This window comes from Gallus gallus, chromosome 4 (assembly GCF_016699485.2).
Source record: "Gallus gallus isolate bGalGal1 chromosome 4, bGalGal1.mat.broiler.GRCg7b, whole genome shotgun sequence".
Lineage (NCBI taxonomy): Eukaryota > Metazoa > Chordata > Aves > Galliformes > Phasianidae > Gallus > Gallus gallus.
Window position 1 is genome coordinate 79,388,723 of NC_052535.1, and position 26,270 is coordinate 79,414,992.

The 26,270-nt window shown below is 40.4% G+C and overlaps 1 protein-coding gene across 10 annotated transcripts in view; it reads left to right on the top strand.

Annotated features, from left to right (window-relative positions):
- The window catches only part of TBC1D14 (TBC1 domain family member 14), a 65,397-nt gene that overhangs the window by 1,436 nt on the left and 37,691 nt on the right, over positions 1-26,270 (top strand). For 4 of the 10 annotated variants that reach the window (XM_015285763.4, XM_046940200.1, XM_040699045.2 and 1 more), the window contains exons 2-3: positions 4,106-4,838; positions 17,910-18,030. In XM_015285763.4, coding sequence (XP_015141249.2) covers positions 4,106-4,838; positions 17,910-18,030 — 854 coding nt within the window. Of the gene's footprint in view, positions 1-4,105; positions 4,839-13,225; positions 13,473-17,909; positions 18,031-19,190; positions 19,303-26,270 lie in introns of those variants that run through there. The other 6 variants (XM_015285764.4, XM_046940199.1, XM_046940201.1 and 3 more) reach the window with 4 other exon arrangements.

Below are 26,270 nucleotides of genomic sequence, written 5' to 3' on the forward strand. Positions count from 1 at the left end.
ACCCAGGCCCTGTGTCAGAGATGCACAGCCTGTCACTTAGGCTGCTGTCACGCCTTCGGTACAAGTTCCTTGCTGAAGTTACGCTTGCAAGTCAGTGCGAGTTTAGAAGAACGTGACTTGACTTCTTTCTGATCTCTGTTTTGTTCTGAGAGTTTGATTTTTAACATTTTTTTCCCTTTTAAATTCCCAATAAAGTGGCTGAAAAGCCGTTTAGTTCTGCATTTTTTGGAAATTACATCAGGTATGATTTCTTCCCTCAGCATGGTTGGATGATGTGCAAAGTCAGAATGTACTTTAAAGCCCAGGTGCTGTCAGAACACGCCTACTGACATGCCGTAACCAGAACTTCATAATGCATGACCCTATGGACAGCCGCGCTGGGCCAGCCCCAAATGCCTCCCATCAGACAGAAGAATTTACTTGAGGAAAGCCTGTAGGCAGGGCTGGTGGTTGTTGGTATTTCCCTGAAGCTCTGGTACTTGCAGTTTCCTGAGTTCCTTTGTGAATCTTTAGTGACTTTTTTTGTCTTCCTTGAACTTGCATGTAAGCCTCTAGCACCCATCAGTTGCTATGTGAAGAGTTCTGCAGCTCAGTACTCATTGCAGGAGTAGCTGTGTCCTTATACTCCTTTTGAGCCTGGCTGCAACTCTGTCTTTATTTCGTACCCCATTGCTCTTTTGTTGGCTAAGTTAATGAGTAAGTGATCCCTGCCTTCCTTCCCCCTGCTTTGCTCTGTGTGACCTCTGTTGTTGTCTTCTGTCTCTCTTTCTCTGGTTATCTGTCTTCTGGGATATTAATGTTTATGAGATCACCATTCCCGTAAGGCGTGAGATTTTAAAGACTACAGATGTCAGTTTTACGTAAATGTATTACCGAATCATGGGGGTTATGGATGTTGTGCAGACAAAAGTGCTTTTGCTTTTTCAGTACTTTATTAAGCTAATAATACTTTATTGCCGTGTTTATTATGGTAATAATATTACATTAATAAGTAATTTATGGAAAGAAGTTTGTATTGCAGAAATGATGCTGTGGATGTTTGACGTCAGTTGTCAATTTTTGCACATAGCTGCAAAGCAGCTGAAATAAAGAATATAGCGATCCTTGTATCCTTAACGGGAATCCTCCACCAGCCTGAAGCAGAGCGAATTGAGGAGTCTTCATGTATGCATTTGACAGCTGATCGTATCTCAAGTTCTCACTCAGAGCCCTTGATGGTGTACTTCAAAGCTCCCCACAGTTTCGCTGAACTGTGTGAAACCTTTGTAGCTTATTGCACAATTTACTCCAGCGAGCTGTGGCTGTTATGTACTTCTGCATTTGCTGTTTGTCCTTTCTAAAGGGATCTCTTCCTGTAAAATTTCCTCCTTAAAATCTTATCTACTCAAATCAATGTCGATTTGCTACCCTGCATGGAAATTTATTTTCCCTTCACTCCGAACTCTCTTTTACAGAATTGTTCTGCCTCTTGGGCTCTTCCCAAGGCTGCGGGAATGCTTGCTGTTTGTGAGCTCAGTTGAGAAGAGCTATGCAGATAAGGCAGGAGCTATCTCTGCTCAGGAAAGTCACTGAGCAGAAGCGAAGGCAGTGGGGGAATTGATTATGGAAACACCATCAGTGTTGTCCCTGGCTGATTGTATTTTTGAACCTTATTTTATGGACCAGTTAATTCATATGAATTGCAATAAAGCAAACGCCTGCACCTTTGCTTTTAATGATCCAAGGGATGGAACACCTCCCCTACAAGGACAGCCTGAGGGCTGGGGTTGCTCATCCTGGAGAAGAGATGGATCTGGGGAGATCTGATAGCAGCCTTTCAGTATCTAAAGGGGGGGTGTAAGAGAGAAGGGGACAGACTCTTTAGCGGGGTCTGTGCTGATAGGACAAGGGAAAGGGTTTCAGACTAAAAGAGAGGAGATTTAGATTGGGTATAAGGAAGATGTTGTTTTGCAGTCAGCATCAGGGCCCTGGCACGTGATTCCCAGAGAGGTGATGGATGCCCCATCCTCGGAGACAGTCAAGGTCAGGCTGGACAGGGCTCTGAGCACCTGATCTGGTTGTAGGTGTCCCTGTTCATTGCAGAGGAGCTGAGCTAGATGGCCTTTAAGAGTCCCTTCCAACTCAAAGAAATCTATCTGATGGAATCTAAGACTCTATTCCACAGCTCGTGTATATGGCTTTGAGAAATGTTGGGACTGGATGAGCTCTTGATATGAAGAGCAACATAATGTGTATCAAGGGGTGGGTGAGAATGGGGAAGAGAAAACAAACTTAATTTAGAAAAAATAAGTGAAACCAAGCAAAAAGATCCAAGCAGGAGATTCAAATGTATGCAATCATAATTATACCTAATATCTCAATTCCTGTCATAGTTGTGCACTTTGACTATCACAGTTGACTTCATGAGGTAGAATAGTTTTGTCTGTACTCAGGAAATGTTATTTAGTGTTTTTATTTTTGTTTGTTGCCCTTTGCAGTTTTGATTCTCTGAGCAGAGAGATTCATAATTATGCAATTTATATGCCTGCTGTCTGAGGGCATCGCTTCTTAAAACTGGAGAGGATGTAAACTTTTCAAACCATGGTAATGAGGAGGAAAAAAAAAAAGTTGCTATAGCAACTCCATAAGAAAAGTGTACATCTTCATAAGCTTTTTAATCCCAGCAGTAAATTTGAAATTTCACCTCTGCAGAGGATTAGGTAATTGATGCATTGATTGCTTTGAATGGGTAACACGAAAGTAAGTTCTGGAAATGGCCAAGGGATGGGATAACTGGAGAAGTTGTTACTTGACTTTTTCTTACGTGTGGAATTAGATTGAAGTGGTGGATCAAATAGCAAGTAGTGTTTTTGTAGTTGAATTAAGGAGTTGGTATAACCTATGCATTATATTTAGATTTGTGAACTGTTCATGTGTCTAAAAGATGATGGGAAAAAAATCTTTTCGGTTTGGAGAAATTGAATATGTTTGAAATGTTTTGTATCGCTTACTGCCCACCTGTATCACAGTTCCAAAGGAAACGGATAGGCTCAGGTCTAACAACAGCCACACATCAAACCCTGGTGTTTGGCAGGGCAGGAGCACCCCGGGCACGGGTTTGGAACTGCTTGGAGGAACCACTTCTAAAGAGTTGCTTGTTGAATGTTGAATGGGGGAGAGCCTCCTGGTAGACAACCGGCACCTTCCCTTAAGTGCTGTGCTGCAGAGAGAGCAGACCTGGCTTCAGGAGCTGGAGAGAAATCTATTTAGAAAGAGCCATTTGCACGATGGGAGGAGAATTCTTCACTGCTTCACACTTAGCACAGAAAGTGTTTGAGAGTGAAGAAACTGAAGCAATATGTGCATATTTCTTCTGCCAGCTGCTGTAATTACATTGCAAATGAAGCAGTGGCTGGTTCGCTGCCCTGCTGGCAGCCCCCTGGGTGATGTGTATTGCAAATAGGAGGGCTGGTGGTCCCTGTGCACAGTAAATACATTATGTGTGACTGTTAGTTTTGCTGTATGTGCACTGATGAAGTGCATCGTGTGCATCATCAAAATGTTGGTGATATGAATATCTTCCTAGCTATTCACGTTCTGCATCTCGTCCTTAATGCAACACTCATATATTCTGGATTGGATTTGAGTGACAAATTTATTGTGAGTTCTATGGTTGCCAGAAGAAAGCCAAGAAATTCTATTTAAACCAACACTGTAATTTTGATGTAAGTTGTAAAGTATGTAGAAACAATCTTTATAGCTCCTTGACATCAGTAAATATGCATTTATGACTGTATAGAAATCAATCTCAAATCTTTGCATTAATATTGACGTGGAACATTACATTGCTGCAGTTTCTGTAGCACGTAACTCTCAGGAGGTGGGCATGAGGCAACCACTGGTACTCTGCTTAGGGAAAGCTTTTCATGCTTGACATTTCCAGAAGCCTAAATTAAATTGCCTTTGTCCTGCTTGTTCAAGCAGGGGGGAAGGGGCATTAATTATCTGCAAGGGAAGATGAATAACTTTTTAATTACGGAGCTTAATTTATGACAGCACTGAGTGTAATTAAAAAATACATATATATTCCTCCCTGCAAACTCATAATCTTTTCTTTCTTTTTAAGCAGTTACCACGTGGCCCAATACACCTGATGGAAATTTATCCAACTCCTTGAATGGTTTGAGCTTGATGGGTGTTCTAAACACAAGAGCCGGCGGCAGCATCCAGGGTCTTCAGAACTTGAAGTCCCCGAGGTCTCTCTCATTGTCTGAGTACGGGCCGGGTCAGCACTCAGGTGCTTTAGAAGATTGTCATAGCCTTAAATCAGTGGATTCTGGTATTCCAACCCTAGAAGTAGGAAATCCAGAGCCCGTTCACTGCAATGCGCTAACTGCGAAGAGGAAGCAGTCAGAACCTGAAATTGTGCCTGACAGAACTTTTCAGAGCGCGTGCACACTGCCGTCCTATGTGCCTCCACGGCCTCTGACTTCTGAACACGATCACGCCGTGCGAAAATCCTCTACTTTTCCAAGGACTGGGTATGACACTGTCAAGCTTTACAGTCCGACTTCAAAAACACTGAATCGAAGTGATGATATCTCTGTCTGTAGTGTTTCTAGTCTTAGCACAGAACTGTCAACAACTTTATCAGTCAGCAACGAGGACATTTTGGACTTTGTGGTCACAAGCAGTTCGAGCGCAATTGTGACTCTGGAGACTGATGAAGCACACTTCTCAGATGTCACCCTGAGTTCCACTAAGGAGACCAATGAACAAAGTCAGCAGGACTGTTGTCAAGAGACAGAAGTGGACAGTAGACAGAAAATATTGGGACCTTTCACCAACTTCCTTGCCAGGTAACATTTGTATAAAATAAATACTTGAGATGTAAAATAAATATGTGAGAGTACATGAGACCATAGGAGAGCTTTCTGGTACACTGCTTAGGATTTTACTTCAGAAGTGATAATAGTTTGCTGTTTTAAGTTTGTATTATGAACATCATCAGTCTCTTCTGAATAAGTAAGCCAGTCTTTAGGATGTATGGAAGTATCTTAAGTCTCCCTAAAGGGTTCCTTCTGCATTACAGAAAAAGGAGTTCTGAGCTAAGGTTTCCTTCCTATGAGCACGGCTTTGCTTCTAGGCTTCTCCAGTGATACTTCTTGTATTTTGGCCAAGATCCTTAATCTCCTGACTCATAAACAGATATGTATTGGTGGGATATGTACCTGTGTGGAAGTGTTTTGACAGCTGGGTGGTCAAGTAGTCATGGAGCATTTTATCGATGGCTATGAGCGTATGGAGCTTAAAATACGAATGCTTGCCAAACACTTGCACCACTGCTGTGATGTTTCCCAGTCTTGATGATGTTGTGTTAATGCCTTGTTTCCTTCGGTTTGCTGTCGAGTGGGAACACCTGATGTGGAAATTTGGCATTCAGTTCTTGAAATAAAATCATTTGCCACTCAGTGCGGTTACCTGTTCTACACCTCTTCTAACAGTGGCTTTCATATGAACGATAAGGTGTTCTAAATGCAGGTACTCATTTGGTAAATGAAAGTGGTGAATAAGGAACAGGGTTATTCAGTTTTGTTTTCATTTAAGGCCTCGCTAATGCCTCTTATTTTCAGAACATAATGTCTGAGGTGCGTTGTATTTTGAAGGAATGGCTCTAGAAGCAAGCTTCAGACTTCAAGCAGTGTTTGCTGAGTCTAGCCTGTTCTGAGAACTATTACTTCAGTTAATCTTTTTCTTCACCTAAACTTTTTTTTTTCCAAGAGATGAATAGGCAATAAAGTGCTTAAAGACTTGGCAAACTCATTCTTTAGAAGGCTGTGTTAATTGCAGAGCTCAAGAGAAGCAGTTCCTTTAGATTTACTCAATTCGCTGAAGCTGTCATGGGTTTTTATTCTTAGGTTAAAGTAACGGCAGAGTACCAAGCGTTGAACTCTCCTTATCAGTTCTATCTGAGGTACTAAAGCTTTTGTGGATCTCTATTTGTTGCCATGGAGCCAGACTCAGTTCTGAAGCAAGAGGGTTTTTAGCACTTCAGAGCCTGAACTTGTGTTGCCCTTCTGTAGCACAGCTGTTGGCTCGAACAAATGGTGTGGGCCTCAGGCCGGAGGGAGCACAGGGAACGGCCCCATTTAGGCCCTGCTGGAAGAAGGATGTTTTACCCCTTCTCAGCTTTTCCCATCCGACAAAAGAAAACCATCTCCCCAGTTCTGTTCTGGTGTACTCTCTCATGGTTTTGCCTGTGTTACTGAAGCGGTGATGCTGGACTGAGCCTTTTAACCTGAACGTTTTCAGGTACATTGAATTTCAGACTGCAAGGAACAGCTTTATTGCCTTTCAAATAGGGAGCGGTCAGCTTGGCCACCAGGTGATGTCATCAGGAGAATATGAGGATCTAGTTAAAACTAGGTTATCAGCCTTGAAGTTCCAGCTGCTCTGTTTGTAACCTGACCTTCAATATCCTTCCCCCTAACACCTGCATTCTGCTCTGTTTTGAAAACAAAAAGAGCTGCTGGCTGGCTGGGCTTGCACTCCACATACCTGTATTCTGTGTATGCATTCTCTTATGCCGTGCAGACTGGCAGTGTTTCACTGGTGTCTAACCAGCATGGAGCTTCTGAGCATCCTTCTGTCCCACAGAGGATACTAAATACAACGTACACTGTTAACCTTGTTGAGGATTAGAAGATTGCTGGTATGTGCTGCTGTCCCTGTGGTTGTGCTTGCATCCTCTAATGATCCCATGCGGTTGCTGTTTCCCTGGAGTTCCCGTGGCCTTGATTATGCTCCTTGCATTCCTGGGCTGAACAAACACTTTGGTAAATGAACTCAGCCCCACTGTGTTTTGTCTGAAAGTAGCTGGCCACCAGCAGGCTTCCCACAGCTGACCCTGAGCTGTGTGCCAGGCTTCGTGCAGTGCTGGAGGAGGAGAAGGTGTTTGGAGTAATATCTTCAGAGAGCAGTTTGCTGAGAAAGGGGCTGCTGAGAGCACTTGGTAAAAAGTGCTGCGGTCACAGTGTAAAGTCCCATGTTTTTAGCACTTTGTGCTGAAAGGAGTTGCCCTTGTGATTCATGCAGGTCAAATGTGTGAAGCTTCCCTTTCAAAAGGGTGGCAGGAGAAAACCAGTCTGTTTGGTCAGTGTACACATACATTTAATGTGAAAGAGCTGGCACAGGAGGTTTGGGTATGGCCCTTCTGCTTTCAGATGGTGAGGCGTGATGGAAGAGTTCCAGCCTTCCTCTGCTGGTTTAGGTCAGTGAGGGTCTTCTGGGTGATGAGATGCACATCTGAACTGTAGTGAGCTTTGATGAAGCTTAGTTTTTGCTCAAGTTGTTGACATTTGGTAAAAGGAGGGATCTCACTTCTTGAAGCAGCAGCAGCACTTGTATTGAACCCTGTCATCTGAAAATGTGTTAGTTTCTGAGCTTGTTAAGACTGAATCTGTGCTGGGTATCTCAGTTAAGATTTATTGCTGCCTATAGACATTACAGTGGCAAAAATTAGATGCCTCCAGTGCTTGGTCATATACATTGAAAGAGCTTCGATATCTGTGAAGGTTAAATCTTCCATAAAGGAAATGCTTAGAGAAGCATCTGCTTTGGAATGCAAAATGATTTCTTAGCATTCTGAAGAACTATCTCCCCAGTGACGAGATTATGTGCATGCACGTGCAATGCATATGGGGTGGTGTTCCCTATTAGTTGTGGTCATATTTGTTCTCTTATGAATTGTCGGTGTTTGCTTCAGGCTGCAGTTCAAAGTTAAATTATAGCAGAGATGGAAGACAGGAGATCCTGGCTGGCTGGTTGTCTGTCCAACCTGGCACCTTCAAGGCACTTGGGAATGGAGCGCCTCTGCTCTACCTTTGTAAGCACTATGGTGAAGAAATTTCCTGGACTTATCCTGAGACTTATCCTGTCTCTTCTGCAGTACCAGGTTTTGAAAGGTCCAATGGTTTCCTCAGGCTGTTACATGCCTCCTTGGGTGTGACAGGAAGATCCAGAGTGAGGAAAATGAGGTAGCTTTCTGCTTTGTTACGCAGCTTACTTCTTGAAAGAGCTTAAGGCATCACGTGGACCCACTGCGTGCACTAGTAGCTGTCATTAGGCTCCAGGTTAGTGCACAAGAAGGGATTATTGCTTTGGAAAGCAGCTGTAATGCTGACTACTGCAGAAGAAACCTGGCATCGGGTTGTTTTCAGGAGCTGTGCGTATATGGATCAACTCCATAGGGCTGGGATCCTTTGCGTAAAGCATAAGTTTGAATTCATTTCCTTAATTTGAATGTATGTAGGAATTTGCTTTGAGAAATAGTGTTAAGAAATAATTGGCTGAGAGACTGAAGGTTCGCTGCCTTGGCTTGGGCCTTTGCCATGCTGACCTGCAGTAGTGTTGGTTAATGAATTCCACCTTTGTACTTTGCTTCTGTACTGTATTGCTGAAACAGGCTTTTAAAAGGCTCATTTTAAAACCAGCTTTGGTCAGAACCATTGTGATTTTACTGTACAAGTTATGCTTTTCATTGTTCACTTTAGAGAGTGAGGATGAGGCTCTTCATGGTTACTTGCAGAGGTTTTTTTAGGGTTGTGCATAGTTAAGTAATAAGCCACGAGGTTCCCACCGTTTTTAAGGGAACAGAGGAATCCTCACTCTTTACTGAATCCATTACTGTGAATGTTTTCTTCTGTTCTTGGAATTTGGATCCTATTTTTTTCAGGCTGTTCATAGAAGTTTTTGATCCCAGTTTTCTAGTAGCAGGATCTCAGGAAGCTTTTGCAGAGAACAGAGACTATGCATAACAGTAAGGGCTTGAAGAGGAATATTAGGTTTCAGTGCTTCCGAAGAACATCTGTTTCTGAGAGAGAAAATCTGAAGGTGGATTGGCATCACATCCCATACACAGAAGAACAAATTTCTAGTAGAAGATGGACAAAAAAAGCTTACATTTCAAAGCCATAACTAGTGGTTTCAGTATTAAGCCTAAAGCCATGTGAATTTTATGTATCTCATACACATACACGTGTGTGTGACTGGTCATGTAACTGGGAGATCTCTGAACCCAAGGAGCTGGGTCCAGTGATGCCATAGATAAGTCCACTGTGTTGTTGAGTATGATCTCTTCGTAATACCATTTCTTGTTTGTAATGAGAGCACAGCATAATGTACTTGGAAAATTCTGATGTTAAAAGGAAGGTAAAATAATCAGGATCTTTATAGTGTTGATTGACCACTTTCATCTTTCCAAAACAGGAATTCCCTGGCCTTAGAATATAAGAGAAAGTATGAAAATAACTGTAAGTGAATAATCTGAAATCTTAAACTTCAGAAACTCCTCACCATGTTTTATGTTAAATAAAGACTATTAAAGAGACTATAGGCTGTAGAGTAGATCTCCTGAGACTCATCTGCTGGAAGGAGCAGGGGGATTCAGTGGCAGCTTCATTCCTGCCCTGCAGCTTTGTTGGGGCACCTTTTGAACTAACAGTTGTCAGTAGTGTGGATCTGAAAGGGCAGGGAAGAGACTGTTGAGAAGGAAGAAGGCAAACAGGTGCTTCAGTGTTCACCGTGTGGTTTTGGATGGCTCTTACTTGAAAGGCACTTTGCTTGGAACTCCCCTCATCTGCATTTACTGTAATATCTCCTGAGAACAGAAGAGAAGTTACAGAATTTTCCTGAAATAAACAAACACTTTTAAAAGCAAATCTTTCACAGATGCAGAGTTGGAGTTCTATAATGATAATAACCTTTTCATTTGATAAAGAAAGCTGAAAATTGTTGAAAATGATGTAATACAGGTTTCAGAATTCCTGTCCTCTGTTTCCCTGTGTGAAGCTGGGAACTTTGTCATGCAGCCTGTTCTCCACTAGGTGTTGAACTTAAACTGTCCTTGTAAATTTTAATCCGTGTTTTCCTCTTACGCAATAACATAACTTTACGATTTCTATTGTATTATTTCTTCCTTAAATGGTGCTTTAAACCTGATTCCAGGTGCTGCTCTTCAGAATAAATGGAAGTTGCTATTGGAGATAAAATCTTCTTCATTTAAATTCCTGTTTGTGAAAAACTTTTCAGTTTTCAGTAGCAGAACCGGAGAGGATTATTGAAACTACTTCTGCATTATGGAAGTTAGGTGCAAATCTGCACGGCAGCTCTTTGGCAATTGTTTTCTGTTTTCCCAGCAGTGGTGCAGTAAGCAAGGACTTATTGCCATGCAGTTACTATTTACAATAAAGTACTTTTTTTAGTGGCTGGTAGGAAGAATTACCAAAGTCTTACACCATCTAGTGAGCCTGCTTTGTTAGCACAGGGAGCATTGCGTGTTGCTTGTAACATTCAGCTATAATGGTTTTTTTAATCCATTCCTTGTTCTCCCCCATGTGAGGCTGCCTTTCTGAAAGCTTGCACTTGTTCAGTTCTGTGTGTTTGCTTTTGAACAGAAAAAGTGAGAATTATTTGCATTTTGATAGTTGTATGTAAAAATGTCAGGTGAGTGAAACTGAGTTCTGCTTTCGTTGTGATTGTTAATGAGAGAGGTTAGTGAGTTACATGGCCTTTGTATCTTAGGTTAATTTGCATGAAGTTATCTCGTGCATCTCTGTGCTAAAAGGAGCTCTGAGTAGTGGCACTGAGGTGCTTTGGGAAAGAGGAAGACCATCAGTGCAGTCGCTGCCACGTGATGCTATCTAATCAAAGGAACATTGCATGTTCAGCTGACTTTGTTTCCTCACTTCTTTATCCGTAATGTAAACTGTTCAAAGTTATCCTAAGTTCAGAAATCATAAAAACAAACAAACCACAAAAACAACCCACCGAAACCTGCTATGTTATTTGGACCTGAAGAAATTCCCTCAAAATAAATAGCTATTGTATTCTCTCTCCTTGATTTTTGACTACCATTACCAGAGCAACATAATCTGTGGGAAATTGGATTCCACATAAGATGTTTAAAAACAGGTGCTAAAAGGCTTCAAGAAGAAATGGTCTTTCAACAGAATTCAATGTATGGACGAAGACTTGTTTGGTAGAAACAGTGTGGAGAGACTGTGGACTTCCTGGAGCAGGGATGGGTGTTCTTAGGTGTTGCTCTGGGTCGTGTATGTTCTGTTAAGTAGATTTAAGTTGAGTTTGCTGCATGGCAAACAAAACAAAACAAAGAAAAAAAGAAAAAAGAAAGAATTCTTATTCCTATACTGCAATATTGGCATTAGCTACATTGTTGTTTTAAGCAGGTATCCATCATGAGCATGGCTTTGTAGTCATGAAGGAAACTACTTCGTAAGTTTTCCAGCCATACTGTTAAGAAAAACAATGTAAAAATGGCCCAGTTGATGAAGAGTCACTCATGTCTTACCCTGACACTGGACAGAATGAATGCAAGAACTTAGTGAGTAAGTGAGTAAGGCTGGATCTGTGTACTTAGTGCTTGGACTTCCCCTCCTGAGCGGTAGCATTTCCGAAACACAGAATCACAGAGCAGTTCAGATCAGAAGGTGCTTCTGGAGCCATCCGGTGTAACCTCCAGTTCAGTGCAGGGCTGACTTCAGCTCTAGCCCGTGTTGCTCAAGGCCTTGTCTGGTCAGCTGTGGGCATATCCAAATGTAGAGATACCTCTACAAGACGTTGTGGTCTGTGATTGAGCCGCTGACACTCCAACTTTTCCTTTCATCCAGTTGGAATTTATCTTGCAGGAACTTGCTTCAGTGGCCGTGTGCGTCTCTGGGGGTGATCATCCAGGCTCAACAGAACCACCTCTCTCAGCATCTCCATTTGTATATGTGTCAGCACCCAGCTGTTACAGTGATCATCTGATGGACTTCCTCCAGATTTTGATGTTTATTTTACTCCAGGGGCCCCAAACCAGACAGGTAGTCTTACAGTTAAGCAGGGCTTCTAATCACTTCTCTCTTGATCTGATAACAGATCCCAGTCTCTGGTCAGTCTTTACTGCTGGAAGGTTTTACTGCCGACTGAGGTTCAGCTTTTTCTTTGGAGTGGCGTTTCATGTATTCATCTGGCCCGTGATTTGTGGAGCGGTGATGCTTTAGATCAATGATGAAATCCTCCATCAGTCTCTGGGAACAGCAATTTGGGTTATTCTGATAACATTAGAATAACCGGGAATTTTGCCAGCTTGTAAAGAACCATTATTTATAGTTGATTGAATCTAATGCAGTGAACTTAGACCCAAAAGTTGCTTCTGTATGGGAGTCCTAACTGGCAGAAACTCGTGTTTCTGAGAAGTCCACAGAGTTTGCACTCTAGATTAGCACTGCACATCATCCACACACACAGTATTTCTTATTTTGCTACAACCAGTCTTAACCCCACATGTTTGGCAGTAAGGCTTGCTTATCTTATCACGTCTTTACACTTCAGTACAAGCAGCTTTGCTTTGTGCTCTTTTGAAATGAGGGGTACCCTCTAAGAAAAAAAGGTAAACACAGAACACTGTGGTCCTCTTGAGTTTTAGTTTATTAAACCTTGATTTTCTTATTTTTTCTTTTTTTCTGGATCATGCTGAAGAGTGTCAGTAGTGTCTGTACTGTCTGTCACCAGTACTGTGTACTGTCTGTCACCAGTCTGCTGGTGTGTCAGTAGTTGGAAATTTAATCATAAAATTTGATATGGACTTAAAAGATTTGTCATCAGGGAAGTCTACTTGTAGACTTTCTGATTCTAATTCTGTTGGATTTTTTAATCCATAAACCAAGCATTGCTCATCGTTCACCTTGGTCTGTGGTGATCTGTGAGAGAGAATTCTGCAAACACTGCTTTTGTATCTGAATTTGGACTCTTATTCAAAGCTTGGATTTTAACTAGTTGTCAAAGGTTCTTTTCCGTGGCCAGAATACTTGGATGTTTCTTGATTATGCTCTGTTCTGATACGTGTGTGTATTTGTAAAGTGTGGGTTGACTGAGAGGTGATCTGGGTGGGTGTGTTACCCTAATAGTGTTAGTTGAATTTGTACTGTGCCAGGAAAGATGGCTGGACACTTTTGCTTGCTCTGCAACAAATATTTACGACAATTTTTCTTCATATACTTTTTGCTTCTTACATGCTGTACGTTGCTTAAAACTCCTTGTTTCAGTGTAGGTTTCTGGGTGCCCTGGGGAGTAACGTTTGAGTAGACATCTCTTTTACACAGTACTTGTGTGCTAAACATGTGGGTTTACCTGCTCTTAAGAGCAGTTTCTCCTTATGCTTTAGAAAGTTGATTTTGCATTCCAGTTTGCCTTTACGTAGACTGAGGAGCTCAAGACCTGAGTGATCTCTTCACACTTAATTTGGAGAAATGGGAAATTTCAGGATCTTCCTCCAGAAGCAGCTGAAGGAAATACGATTTGCCTCTTAAGAGTACCCACAAGTTTGATACCCATTTGAAATTACTTCTGAAGATAATTCTGTTGTACAAAATCTGAACCTTCTGAACTGACTTCATTGCCCTTATCTTTCATCTGTTCTCTTCATAAGGCTGGTAAGTTCTTCCAGTTGTTAATTCATACGACTGTTATTATTTTGTCGTCTTAAAATAACCGTCTTAACCAGAAGACTAATTAAAATGTGAATGGAGCATGCATCTTGAGAGCAGCAAATGCTGTATGTGTTTTTAACACTCATAACCAAAATGTACATGGTATTACAAATGAATTTTGGGTGAACATATTGCATCAGTCTTATGTGTGGGTTGGGTCAGCATCTGCCTCTGGTTAGATCAGTCATGCATGTTTCTTTACAGCAACTGTCTTTTTAAAAGCAACCAACCTTTTAAACCATGACTGTGTGGTTTTTTTTAGTTAAAGTTTGGACTTTCTGCTTTGGTTGTGATGCTGAAGTTCATTTAGAAATACAAACTTCAGGAAGCTGTAATGTATGCTATGCGGATAGGTTTGGCTTGGCTGCTGGTTGATGTGGTTCTAGTATTTTTTTTTAATAATTTTCATTTGTTTGGGGCTTCAGTGTGACTATGACAACATGGAAGGTGACAAAAATAACGGCAATATGTGAATGTGAAATCTGTGTGGCAGTTGTTCAGTAACTTTACCTCAAAAGTGCTTATAGAACCAAAGTGAAGTGGTTCTCAGGTTTTACTCAGAAATAAGCTTTTCCTGACCCTGCCAAACACAGCTATTAGTATTATCTTCCCCTACTCCCCACAGAACTAGCAGTTGGGCAGGTCAGTGTACAGTAGTGGTGCAGTCTGTGCGTGTTCATGGGGGAGAATTTTGAGCCTCTCTTTTATCGCAGGCTGTTACATGCATGTACGTACGTAAGCACTTACTCTGGCTCTGTAATTCAGTTATCTCCACTCAGGTAACTTTATCTTATCTCCACAGCTCAATTAAAACAAGAAGTTTAAACATATATATTTGGTGCCAAATCGTGTTTTTAAGGCACGGTGCAAAAAGTCATTGTGCATTTGAAATACTTAACTTCTGTGCTAAAATAAGCAGCTGCAGACGTTTAGTGTAAAGTAGTTCATGTGTTTGATGGGAATGCAAATGAAACCCATGACACTTTAATGGTTCCACAGTAATGGTACAGCAGACATAATGTATTGTGTCAGTGATTCCTGTTAATATCCCAGCTGTAAATCAGCATGATGTGCTCTAATGACTGTGAAGAAGGCAGTGAGACTGAGATAATCATCAGCATGTGATCTTTTCTTTCCAGGCACGCCAACCCTTCTTACATTTAAGATCTCGAATGAGCTTCTGTCTTAAAGCACTTGTAATTAAATTTTAGGATCTTTTACCGTAGGAGCTCTGAGTTTTTCTTTGCAGTGAAAAGTTCTATTTCTGCAAATAAAGAATTTTTGCTCCTTACTACATTTTCTATTAACTATAATCTGCTTAAACATGTCACCTCTAGAGCTGAGTTCTTTGGTGAATTGTATTTACTCAGGAGTGAAGCTGTTCAGCAGTTTATTGGGGTTTTTCTTCTGTTTTATTTTTAATCTGATGGAGGTAACTATGGGAGGAAAAGAACCGTTCAGTGTAATGGCAGCAGGCAAATGAAAGCTTTTGCTGTGAACTACTTGCTCTTATATTTGTATATGTATGTATATATGTACATATGCATAAAAATGGCAGACGTTATTTCCTTCCTTCCACTCCAGCAGTGGCTTTATCAGGACCTTTTGGTGGATGTTCTGATTTGTTATAGAAGAACTGGTTGTAGTTTACAGTTCTACATCTGATTGTGCCAGTTTTTGGCTTCTGATAATGCTGTGTCCTTTGGAAGTTCACATACTTCTTGGAGTGTGAGAAGAGCGTGGATACCAGCAAAGTAGCAGAATTTAGGCAAAGGGTGGGGAAAAAGAAGAAAAGGCGGAGTGAGTTGCTGTGTACAGAGTGGGAGTTGTATGTTGGCCACACCAGGTCCTTTTGTTTCATTTTATATTAAATAAAAAGGTTGAACTGGAAATCACTGATGGTGCAAAGAGAGAAAGAGTTGCCCGGTTGCCCTGGAACTTGCACCAGAAGTCACACAGATGGGGAAAAAAAACAACAACAGTGAACTGAACAGCACAGTGCCATCTGCTCGATAAGCCATAGGACAGATTACTTACTGTGGTGCTGCCTCTAAAAGGAAACAGTTAGGACTGCTGAACTGAATTCAAAGCAACTACTTGAGATGGACTTTTCATTCTCAGTCTTACAGCAGCACTTCCAGCTGAGAGCTATTACACTTCATCAACCCAATTTGTCTTTATTTTGCTGTGAATATAAAGATGTATTGCAGCCTGCTACCCTTTTAAAATCCTTCAGAGAGATTGGGGATATCATTGCTTGCATAGACATTTGCGAGCAACCTCTAATGTGGGTAGACTGGGAAAGAAAATCGCCTGCTCTTCTTCTTCTAATTTTCATGTTACTGCCATTCTGACAAACTCTGCTGGAAGCTTTTATTTGCAAAAGAGGATTTGAATGTGCAGGGAAACGCCACGCAGGAGTGCCTTCCTGGGTGGCTCTCAGCTGTGCCTGGTGTTCTGCTATGCTGTGCAGCTGGCTTGTAGTCATGAATTGAGTTTCTTGCTTCTGAAGTAGTAACCCTATAGCAAAACAACCAACCTATCTTGTACTGTGAATCATATTTTTCTGGAGTGATTTGGGGGATATTACTGCTGTCACATTTTCCTCCTTCCCTTCTTTAGATAGATTTTAGAACTTTATTGAATTTTTTTCCTTTAAAATTAACAAATAAAAACACAAATTTCCCCCCAAAACTCACATCTGTACCTTTTAAGTTTTATTTCCCTCATAATTGTCTCAAACAATCCTGTAAATTCATAATGTGTCTCTCTCTTCCTTATTTGAACTTGGAATGGGTTAAAAAGATACACACCTAAGCTCTTCAAGGTACTAAACTCAAAGAAAATGTATTCTTACATTGTCAAGGTCAAGGAATTGATAAAGAAAAGAAAGCAAATCCAACTGAAATATGTTTCTTTGAGGTTGTTTTTATGATGGTCTCCTTTCCCAGCACTAGCAGTTGTAGTGGCAGCACTATAGCTGAACTTGCTGATTAATGCTCTAATTAGCTTATACATCTTTAAGTAGCATTATAACTTTAATGGTGAACTACTGGAGAGCTCTGTAACTGAAATGAAGCATCTTAGTTGTAGGGACAGAGCAAATCCATGCTGTTGGTCCAGTAATTTACCTGTGGAATTAGGAGTTCATGCTTGGGGGGGGGGGGGGGGGAAGCAAAAAGGGGGAGCAAGGCTGGATGTCATCAGGTTTTTGTTTTCCTTGCTGCCTCCCCTATGTCTTTATCCTATTTCTTATTTTCTCACAGGAGTTAGAGGGAAAACAATATACTTTGTAGAAGTGTAGTTACTCTTGGTACTTAGCTTTGACATCAGCTGTAACTGAATTGTGTGATTTCTGTACCTAGCCACCTTGCTCTTATCTTTTAATATGATAATCTGTTCCTGCTTTGGGTTTCAAGGTAACCGTACCCTTGCAATGCAGAAGCATGTGATCATTAGTATAAATATAGACATATTTAAGGATAGCAGTGCACATTATTAACTTTAAAAAACGTTGCCATGCACCCTATGCTTGTGTCTCAGTTATTATCCTCCTATTAAACGTTTCTCCTCTATTCCCAGCAGTTTGATCTCTGTTGGTGTCCTTACAATACTGTTTGTGTTAGCTGAGCCAAGGTAGTCTGAAAAAATAACTTGTTTTTGTGCGTGCCTTTCCTACTGTGAACTTGTATTCAGCACATGTGGAACATTGATTTCCCAACCTGCTAGACTTAATGAATAAGAAACAGTCTGTCCTTGCTAGGGTTGGCCCATTGGGTTTTAAAGTAGTGATTGTAAGTGAGGAAAAACAGTAGTGCTGGACTGGAAGCAGCTGTGGTATGAAGGTGCTACAGCTGCGTGCTGATTGAAGAAGTGAAAAAGCTTTTGGCTTGGTGAAGTGGAGTTAATGTGTTTTGATAGCTGCTTTTAAGGTTATCCAGGAAAACAATCTTTTATAAAAGCAGATCAAATACAGTAAAAGGCTACTGTGTCTGCAACCTTGTTGTGATTTTCTTGCTAGCAGTCTGTTGTAACAGGTGGGTAGAGAACGTTTACGTAGCAAGAGATTTGTTTCTTAGTCTCGCTTTAAAAGACTCAGGATGAGAGTTGTGGAGGGAGGCTAAAGGAGTAGACAACTTATAGAAAGTCATAAAAAAAACCTTTATCTGTGAAGGTTCTTACTTAGCCAAGTTCATTGCCTGGTATGGTGGCAGTGCTGCGTAACATATCTCCTAAGGGTGAGAATCAGTCCCTGCCACCACAACCATAGCAGCTAGAATATGTGGTTGAAGGTGAATAAAATTAACAAACTATCTATCCTTCTGCCTGTTGTAATATGTTATCTCTTTTTTATTAATCAGGTTTTTTCTTTTTTTGTAGGAATTTGTTTACCAGGAAGCAAAATGCAAGATCTGAAAAACAAAATGATGTGGGCTGGAAGTTGTTTGGAAAAGTACCCCTCAGAGAAAACTCACAGAAAGATCCTAAAAAAATACAAAAGGTATTTGCTTTAACTCTCTATGAGGAGTAGTAGTGAGTGTAGAATCCAGTTCAATTTATGATCTGTGTATATGACTGTGAAACCTGTTTGCATGAGGAGTTGAACCCAATTTCTTGTGCAATATCAAGGATGGTAACAGAATGTAATTCAAAAGAGTGTGTTTCACATTGTTATAAAATTGAGTATTCTATTAAAATAATAGCGTTTTGGTATAAAGCATATAATGAGAGGATTCAAAGTACAAGAATGCATTTTGGTGATTTTTTTAAATCAAGCTTGGTAGGTATTTTGAGGAACTTTCAGTTTTCATTGGCATTTTCCAGCTTTCACTGGTGTTTCAGGGGAAATGGTATTCTTTTGGGGCCTTGGCTTATTTGTGCTTAAAAAGCAATTAAAAACGTATGAACTCGGGGTACTGTCAATGTGGTGGAGTACCTGAAAGTTCCATTGGAATGCTGGTTTCAGCCCTACCTTGTTTTCTCAAGTGCTTGCTACTTGGGGTTGAAATTCTCTGTGTATGGGCCTTGCTGAAAATTCAGTTACTGATTTGAAATGTTGGAAAAATATAATGCCATTCAGGATAACCAAATGAAATATAATTTTTCTTTTATTCCTAGCACGGGATAGTTCAGAGGGCAGTGTGTATTGAAATTGTTTATTGAAGTGGTTCCATGAACAGAAAAATCTGTCAAAGCTTCATGAACCCCTATGTAGTCAGCTTTTCAGGTCTGTGATTTGTCAAATTTTAAGTAGCTGGTTTTGGATGTGGGATTGTGGTGTGGGGAGTGGAGAGGTTATGCAAAAAAAAAATAGCTTTTGAGGTCATCTCTAGCTTGTTGTGAGGGAATAAAAAATAGTCAAATGCTTTTTTCTCCTTCTTTGTATATCACTTGTGAGCTATGGTGTTCTAGCATTTCTTAGAATGTAACAACATATATGAGGATTGGTTTGACTACAGATGAATCTATTTGTGTAGCTAATGATTCAAATAACCTGCCTTTCTAGTTAGGAAAAATCTGCTGAAATCCATTGTTGTGGCCACTAATTCCTGAGCTGCTCGCTCTTCAAGAAGAAAATAGCTTATTCCCATCTTTCTCACTTGATCTGGGATTTTTGGATTGCATATTGGCTGATGCTTGAGGTTTTTGTATTTCTTTCAGTATCGGAAGCTTCGTGTTCTCACTTCCTTGTTCAGATCACCTGGGGGATAAAAAGATGTATATAGAAAGAGATGGCATGGCTAGAACTTCAAGATCAGCTGCTGCGTATGAAGTGAGTGTGTTTATTTGAAGGACTGTGCTGCTTTATTCAGAGTGAAGTGTTCTGGAAATCCGGCATCTCATGTGACTGTTGTTACCTGTAGTTAGGCTGTCAGTTCAAGTGAAGCTATAGCACCTTTTTGAAGTCATGGTTGTGATCAACCATTGGGACCTTACCTACAGCTTGTCTACAGTTCAGTTTCCAAGTGCTGATCAGACATTTCTGATGATGCATTTGGAGAGTCAGTACTCTGATTACTGCAGCACTCTGATACCTAACTGCATATTAACTGTGGTAATCACCTTTTCTTTGAATAGTGGGTAAATAATTAGTTAGCATTTTATGGTTTTTCCCTATTTCCATTATTCCATTTTCCATCCAAACTATCTTACATTGCAGTATTCTAGGAATACTGAATACTCAGCTTCAGTTATATTAAATGTGTTTAAAAGCTATTAAAGACCTGCGTGATATGGCAAACAACCATGAGTGAGTTTCTGGCAAGACTGCAGTACTGGAAGAATTGTCCCTTGGATGGCAGTAACCAACCCTTCCTGATTTACTTACAGTTTTCCTGAAGCTATTCTTGAAACGTTCAACTTCTAAGACTTGGATACTGCTGTAAATAACTGATCCAGCCTCACCAGCACCCAAAAGCTCAATGCAGTGTAGGTTACCCCTGGCAGATTTATTTGACAGTGTCAAAGTAGCACCTTCGTTGCAGAGGTTTTAGCCTACTTAGAGGCATTCTTTTAGCAGTGCGAATTGTGCCCGAAGAACATGAAGATGCGTAAAGATAGGAGGTGACAGAAAGGCCATTGGAACAATGCCTGCTGGCCTACAGCCATTCTTTCTCCTTTGTGAATAAAAGGGTGCTAGGCCAGAAGAACAGATGCTTTTGTCTCTGTTTCTGCCTTGAGGCATGCATTTTATTTCAAAGTCTGGAAGAGTAGGTGCTTGAAAGATCTATATTGAAGTATTTAGATGAATGTGATGGAATGGAGAGTTAGGGAGAGAAGAAGGTGACTGTGATCAAGGTAAATGGTTAGTGTTCTAGTAAAGGATTGTGGTGTCTACACTTTTCTTCTATGGGACAGGAAACAAGATACCCAAACTCTATTTTTACAGGTGGGTGTTAATTATATGCACTTTGTTTGCTTTACTTGGAATTGGGCTTATTTTTTTTTCTCCGGAAGTTCTGGTGCCTTTCTTGAAGCCCAGTGGAATGGGAGTTACACTTAAAATGTATGACATTCTCTATAAATGCCAGGTGTCTGAGAATCCAGTCCTTTTCCCATACACAGTTGGCCGTGTGTTGGAACTTAACAGTGTGTATCTTGATCACCTTTGTTTGTGGCAACCTTGTTGTCTTATGCAATGCCATGTTGTGGGAAACATTGTAGAACGTTCTTAAACAAACGTGTCATTAGAGCTGTGCTGGGAGTTGTAACACCCTGAGCAATGAAGGTAACACAGTAGTTTTTCATTGAATCGTGTCAGCTCTGCATATTGAGTGATGTATGTAGAATACTCAGCCCATGTGGAAAGTACCACCTCGGCAGCAGGGACTAACTCAAAATTTAAGTATTCTTTTAATGTGAACTTGTTTGTAAGTTCCTATACGCAAGTTTTGGACAAAACCAAACAGGAGGGAGAAAAGGGAGTGCCAGTGTTTCTGGCATTATGGGAAATCAGAATGGTTGAACTCTGTAGTCTGTTGATCTCCTGAGCTAACTTAGTGATTTGTAGCTACAGCTTTCTGTCACTTTGTGTCATGGAGTTCCTGATTATATGACATAATTGGACGTATACAAACTTGTTGTGAAATAGATGTTGCTAATGTGGCGGTGGCCTCAAGTTAAGATTGGTATGGCTTCCTGCTCATGATAAACCTTATTCCTTCTGACTTCTCTGCATGCAGGATTACCTGATTTCATTCACAGTGCTCTGGCAGACTTGCTTCTTAATGCACTGCTGAGATGATGTACAAAAGAAATGTGTGCTGGCATGTACTTGTAGCCAGCTTCTCATTGCTTTGCCTCTTGGGTATTCATCTGGATTTGTACTGGAGAGATGCTTAGTGCTCTGTTAAAGTGTCTCGTACCAATTTACTAATGGCAGAAAACTGACAGGATTCTGAGGTTCTGTAACTTGAGATTCCTCAAGTTTAGGAAAGGGTGGAAGGGAAGAATGTGCCTTCCTGTCCAGCCTGACCCTGTTCTTGCTGTTCCAGTTCTCTCCTGTATTGGTGCTGGGCATCAACTGGGTACCTGAAATACTTGTTTGTTGAGTAAAAGCCATTCCAATCTTTGGCTGCTCAGACTTGCCTTACTGATTCTTTTCAAGAAAAAAAAAGTATGTATTTATACCATAGAGTCCTTGTCCTTGAAATTGTTTGTTCAGTGGTGCTGTCTATGTTGTGAAGTACTCAGAAGCCCATAGGCTTAGGACTCAGTCTGTATGGCTACGGAGAGTAGTGTTCTCGTTCACAAAATCTTGGTCTGAATTAAAGGCAACGTACAGGAAAGATAATAAATTTTTCATTATGTTGTTTATTTTTTTAACTGTGATTTCCCATTTGACCAAGAAAAAACAAAAACAAAAAACCCAAAACCAAAAAACCACCACCAACAAAAAAGCCAACAAAATTAAAAATAAACAACAACAACAACAACAAAACCACACAAAAAAGAAAAGTGAAGTGGTGTGTAACTTGAGACTATTGAAAGTCCTTTGGGTTATCTAAGATGCCACAAAAACACTAACTGTAGTAGTAACTATGGTTATCAGTCCTTTGGTTCAGCATATCTAGGGAGATCAATCTGATCGTACTTGCTTGGTATGAAGCTCTTTGTGCGCGGGATCTGTGGTAACTGAGTCATCCAGCAGCAGTTTCTCAAGTCAGCTTCTTTTGCTTCTGGACATACATCAAAGGAATCCTTTGTGCCAGGTCAGCTAATTAGAGCCTTGTGACTTCGTTGGTATGTTCGTGGTTCCATCTTTTGATAACTTCATCATATGGATGAGGGATGATTTTTTTCTTTCCCCAGAATGAGATGAACAAAGTTATCTGCAAACTTAGGTATGCTTTTGAAAGGTAGGGATTGTTTGTGTGTACAGCTTTTAGACTGTTTAAAGGCTATAGGGAACAGCCTTTAAAAACATTCTTACTGTACGTTGTTCTCATCCTTCAGCCATAATAATTTCATGTGGGTTTGGAAGAAATGTATAAGAAAGAAGCTGTAAAATTTGTGTGTGTAAAGGATAGGGAAAAAAAAGGTAATTGAACTGTGAAGTGCTTAAACACCATTTGTAGAACTGCCAGCTCCTACTGCCTTCCACTTATGAAGTAAATAAATGATGAAAATGCCATACCCTCAAGTTGCAGTTCACAAGCTGAGTGTTGTTATACTACAGCTAAAGGTGGCTGAACGTACATGGCTGATCTGGGAACTGTTTGTAAGAAGCAGCCTTTTGTTTTCCTCTGACTTCCAACCAAAAGAACGGTCAGACAGATTTTGTGCACGTAAGCCTCTTCTCAAGTCTTAGAAATACCCCTCTGAATACTCATTTATTTGACTAGTGAATGGAAGACATAGGGCTGTACTCCATTTTGATGATGTGGGAATTAAAATTGCTCCAGTTAAGTTGGTGTTTGGCCTACTTGTGAAGGCTGACTGTATATGTGAGTATTACTGTTTTGAAACAGTATTGTTATAGACCAAGCTTGGTCTGCTTTGCATCACCACTGTGAAGTTTTGTATAGATTTTATCCAAGTAAGTATTTTAAAGCTTAAAAACTGCCAGAATGAGTAATCTCATCTGTGAAATTGTAAGTACATTTACAGTGGAGGTTTACATAATTAATTTTTTGTATCTACTGTCTTTCGGAATCCTGCTTGAGCAGAACTGGTTAAGCCTGTTGCTTTTGTAATCGTTGTGTCAAAATGCACTGAAAGTCAGATGACAGTACTTCACTGCGAATAATAATACAAGTAAAATTATCTTCCCTTCTAAATAGACTACAGGGCTGAACTGTGTGGCCATTACTTCTTTCTGGAGTGCTTTTCAGGGCTGGTGAAACTAACAGATGTTAATGTTGTATGTTTGTATTTTTTTTTCAAGTGGTTTTCTTTGTCAAGAGATTCACTGACAGACTCTTAAAAATGAGATTGTTCGGTCTCTGCGTAACGTTGTCTCCACGTGTGATCAGTCTTCAGGAAGGTCACCTTTTAGCTGTGTCCTCAGCTGAAGACATTGCAGCTGTGTTACTCAAAAGAGCAGTATAAATGAAATGTAGTGTATATCTCATTGTGTAATATGAAAATCCATTTTGTAATTAAATATTTCCCTCTCCAAACGTTCTGTGCTGCTGTATAAACGGTTCAATTTAATTTTAACCGTGGAAATTCCACTAAGAGCTCAATGGAATTTTGATATTTTCTTTGAGTATCAGCACCAGTAGAATCCAGCATATGTATCACATGAGGCCTTTCAAGTAACAATCTTTACTCATACATTCACATTTAATAATTTATGAACTCATTTGCTGCCCAGAGGCATTCCATATTTGAGGTTCTAATGGAAGTTCCTCAAGTATAAGAAGTAGCTATACTTTTTAGCTTTGGTGTTGTCATCTTTCCAAACTTACAAGGGTTTCTATTTTGGAAGCTCTTTCATGGGAAGAGGAGACTTTTTTTCTTTCCCCTTATGGGTAAGGATTCAAAATGACTGGGGGGTGAGTGAGGCCATCGATGATGAAAACAGTGTGCCTGCCTCAGATACAGTGGAAAACTACAGTGGTTTATGTGTAACTGCGGATAACGAGTTTGTCAGCACAGGGCTTCGGGAGCAGACTGCAGCTGTGCAGTAGGCAGAGTGGCAGCAATGGGGCTTTGCAGGCAGCCTGCTCCATACATCTCATTTGTTTTGCCCTTTTTTGTACTAAAACAAAATAAATCAGCAGGATTTACCAGCTATGGTTTCCTATAATAATCAAATTGTGACTTCAAGTGGAATCAATCTTCCTGCTAATCAAAATCAGTTACACTTAAGCAGATCACTGGGCAGGATAAGATGAAGTGAAAGCGAGCTCTTCAAACAGGCTGTGTGCAGCGTTTGGGGTGTAGGTGATGCTTTTTTTTTTTTGTGGATGAGTTGTTAAGCTCATAACAGTACTGGAAGAAAAACTTGTATAAGCTGATTTGGGTGAGTTATCATTCAAGTTAATCTCAATTTTACTTTTTTAAAGCTATAAGCCTAACTGATTTATGAAGTCGCTTTTCTCGCAATCAGTTTTCTGGCTTTGATCTATTAAGTGGAAAAGAACAACAGCACTTTGCAGGAATTACTGGAATAAATTACTCCAAGTCGTGCTTTAGCCAGGCAGTGACAGGAGCAGCTGCTGAGGGCAGTGTGTTTTATCCAGGCACCAGGAAACAACAGTGTACTGAGAGCACTGACTTCTGCTGCGTGGAGGTTCTGTGCAGCTGCAGGTGCAGGAGCGTTCCAGATGTGTGCTGTGTGCCACGTGCGCGGCTGCTGCCACATGTCCTGCTTCCTCTTGGCCTCTGCTGATGGGTGACAGTTGTCTAAAAATACATAGCTTTTCTAAATGCTTATCTTGCCTATTTTCTCTATGCTCAGATAGTCCGTTCAGAGCCTTCTGAGCAGGAAGTGGATGGTTCAAACCAATTTCTGCAGGCGTCTGCTGCTTGGGGTAACTGCTCATATGGAGTTTGTCTGCAGATCGCTGGATATATCGTTGTGACTGATGGCTGAAGCTGTTAAAGGTGCAGGGGATGCTGTTAGATTTTCATTCACACTTAAGGTGTTCTGAGCTATAAACTGTCTAGTATATTTTTTTCTGTTGCACAGTAGAAGTCCGAGGGTATAAGTGAGTCATTTCCTATCTTGTCTTCCTCTGGGCTCATTTCTGCGTGTCACCCTGAAAGGCAGGATTTAGATCTGTTGCGGTGTGGCTGAGTTTATTCCTTAAAAAAAACAGGAAAGCACAACTGCAGTGCTGTCCTCATTGATATGAATCTACTGTTAGCTGTTTGAGGGGTTGGAACTGGATGATCTTTGAGGTCCCTTCCAGCCCAATCCATTCTATGATTCCGTGCATACTCTTGTTGCTATCTCTAGAAATAAAAGTGTAAATCCAATTTTTCCACTTGAGAATTATACCTGCAAAACTTGCAAGCTACCTTAATGCACTGTTGTTTTCTCTTCTTTTATAATCCAACTCAAAATGTTTTGATTTTATTGAAATTACGTGTAAAGAGGACCTAGTTTTTGTGACATTATATGAAAATAAGTAAACAAGGGGTACCTGTTTTGTCACTTATAAAACCTAAAATATTTTTTTTTGACAAGGAACCTCAAGAAATGTACTGAAGAGATCATTCTGCAGTTCCAGTAGGCTGTGTGACTGTACAGAGCGTTGCTCTTGTCGTGACTTGAAAATTACCTGCCTCAAACAAATCTAGTATTATATTTAAACAGATAAAGTAAGTATAATAGCTTCCATCCATAGTAAATGAAAGGGTAATGTAATCCTACAGCAGAAGGATTGTTCCAGAGTATTTTAATAATAAAAGAATGTAATATGACCCACCCAAAGTATCGTAATCTAGCAAACAGTCTGGCTGCCTCAGTGCTTTTAATGCTCCTGGAACCTCTTTTCTCGTGTTTTGAAAACACATATTAGGAGCATGAAGCTAATAGAAAATAATAGGCTTTGAGTATCAGCTTAACAGTTACAGCAAACTGAAAAGTGTTTTACTGAAAGGAAGTGGGGTTTGGTGGATTTTTTTTCTCTTCCTCTTTAGTTTTAAAGCCTTCATTTTAGTTTTAGCACTCTCTGAAATTCCTCGTAAACTACCTTACTCACAACACTTGGAAGCTTGGGGGATCTTAAATTTAACGTCATGTTTGAAGATAAATATTTGGCTTTCTGGAATAAAGATATTGGGTAG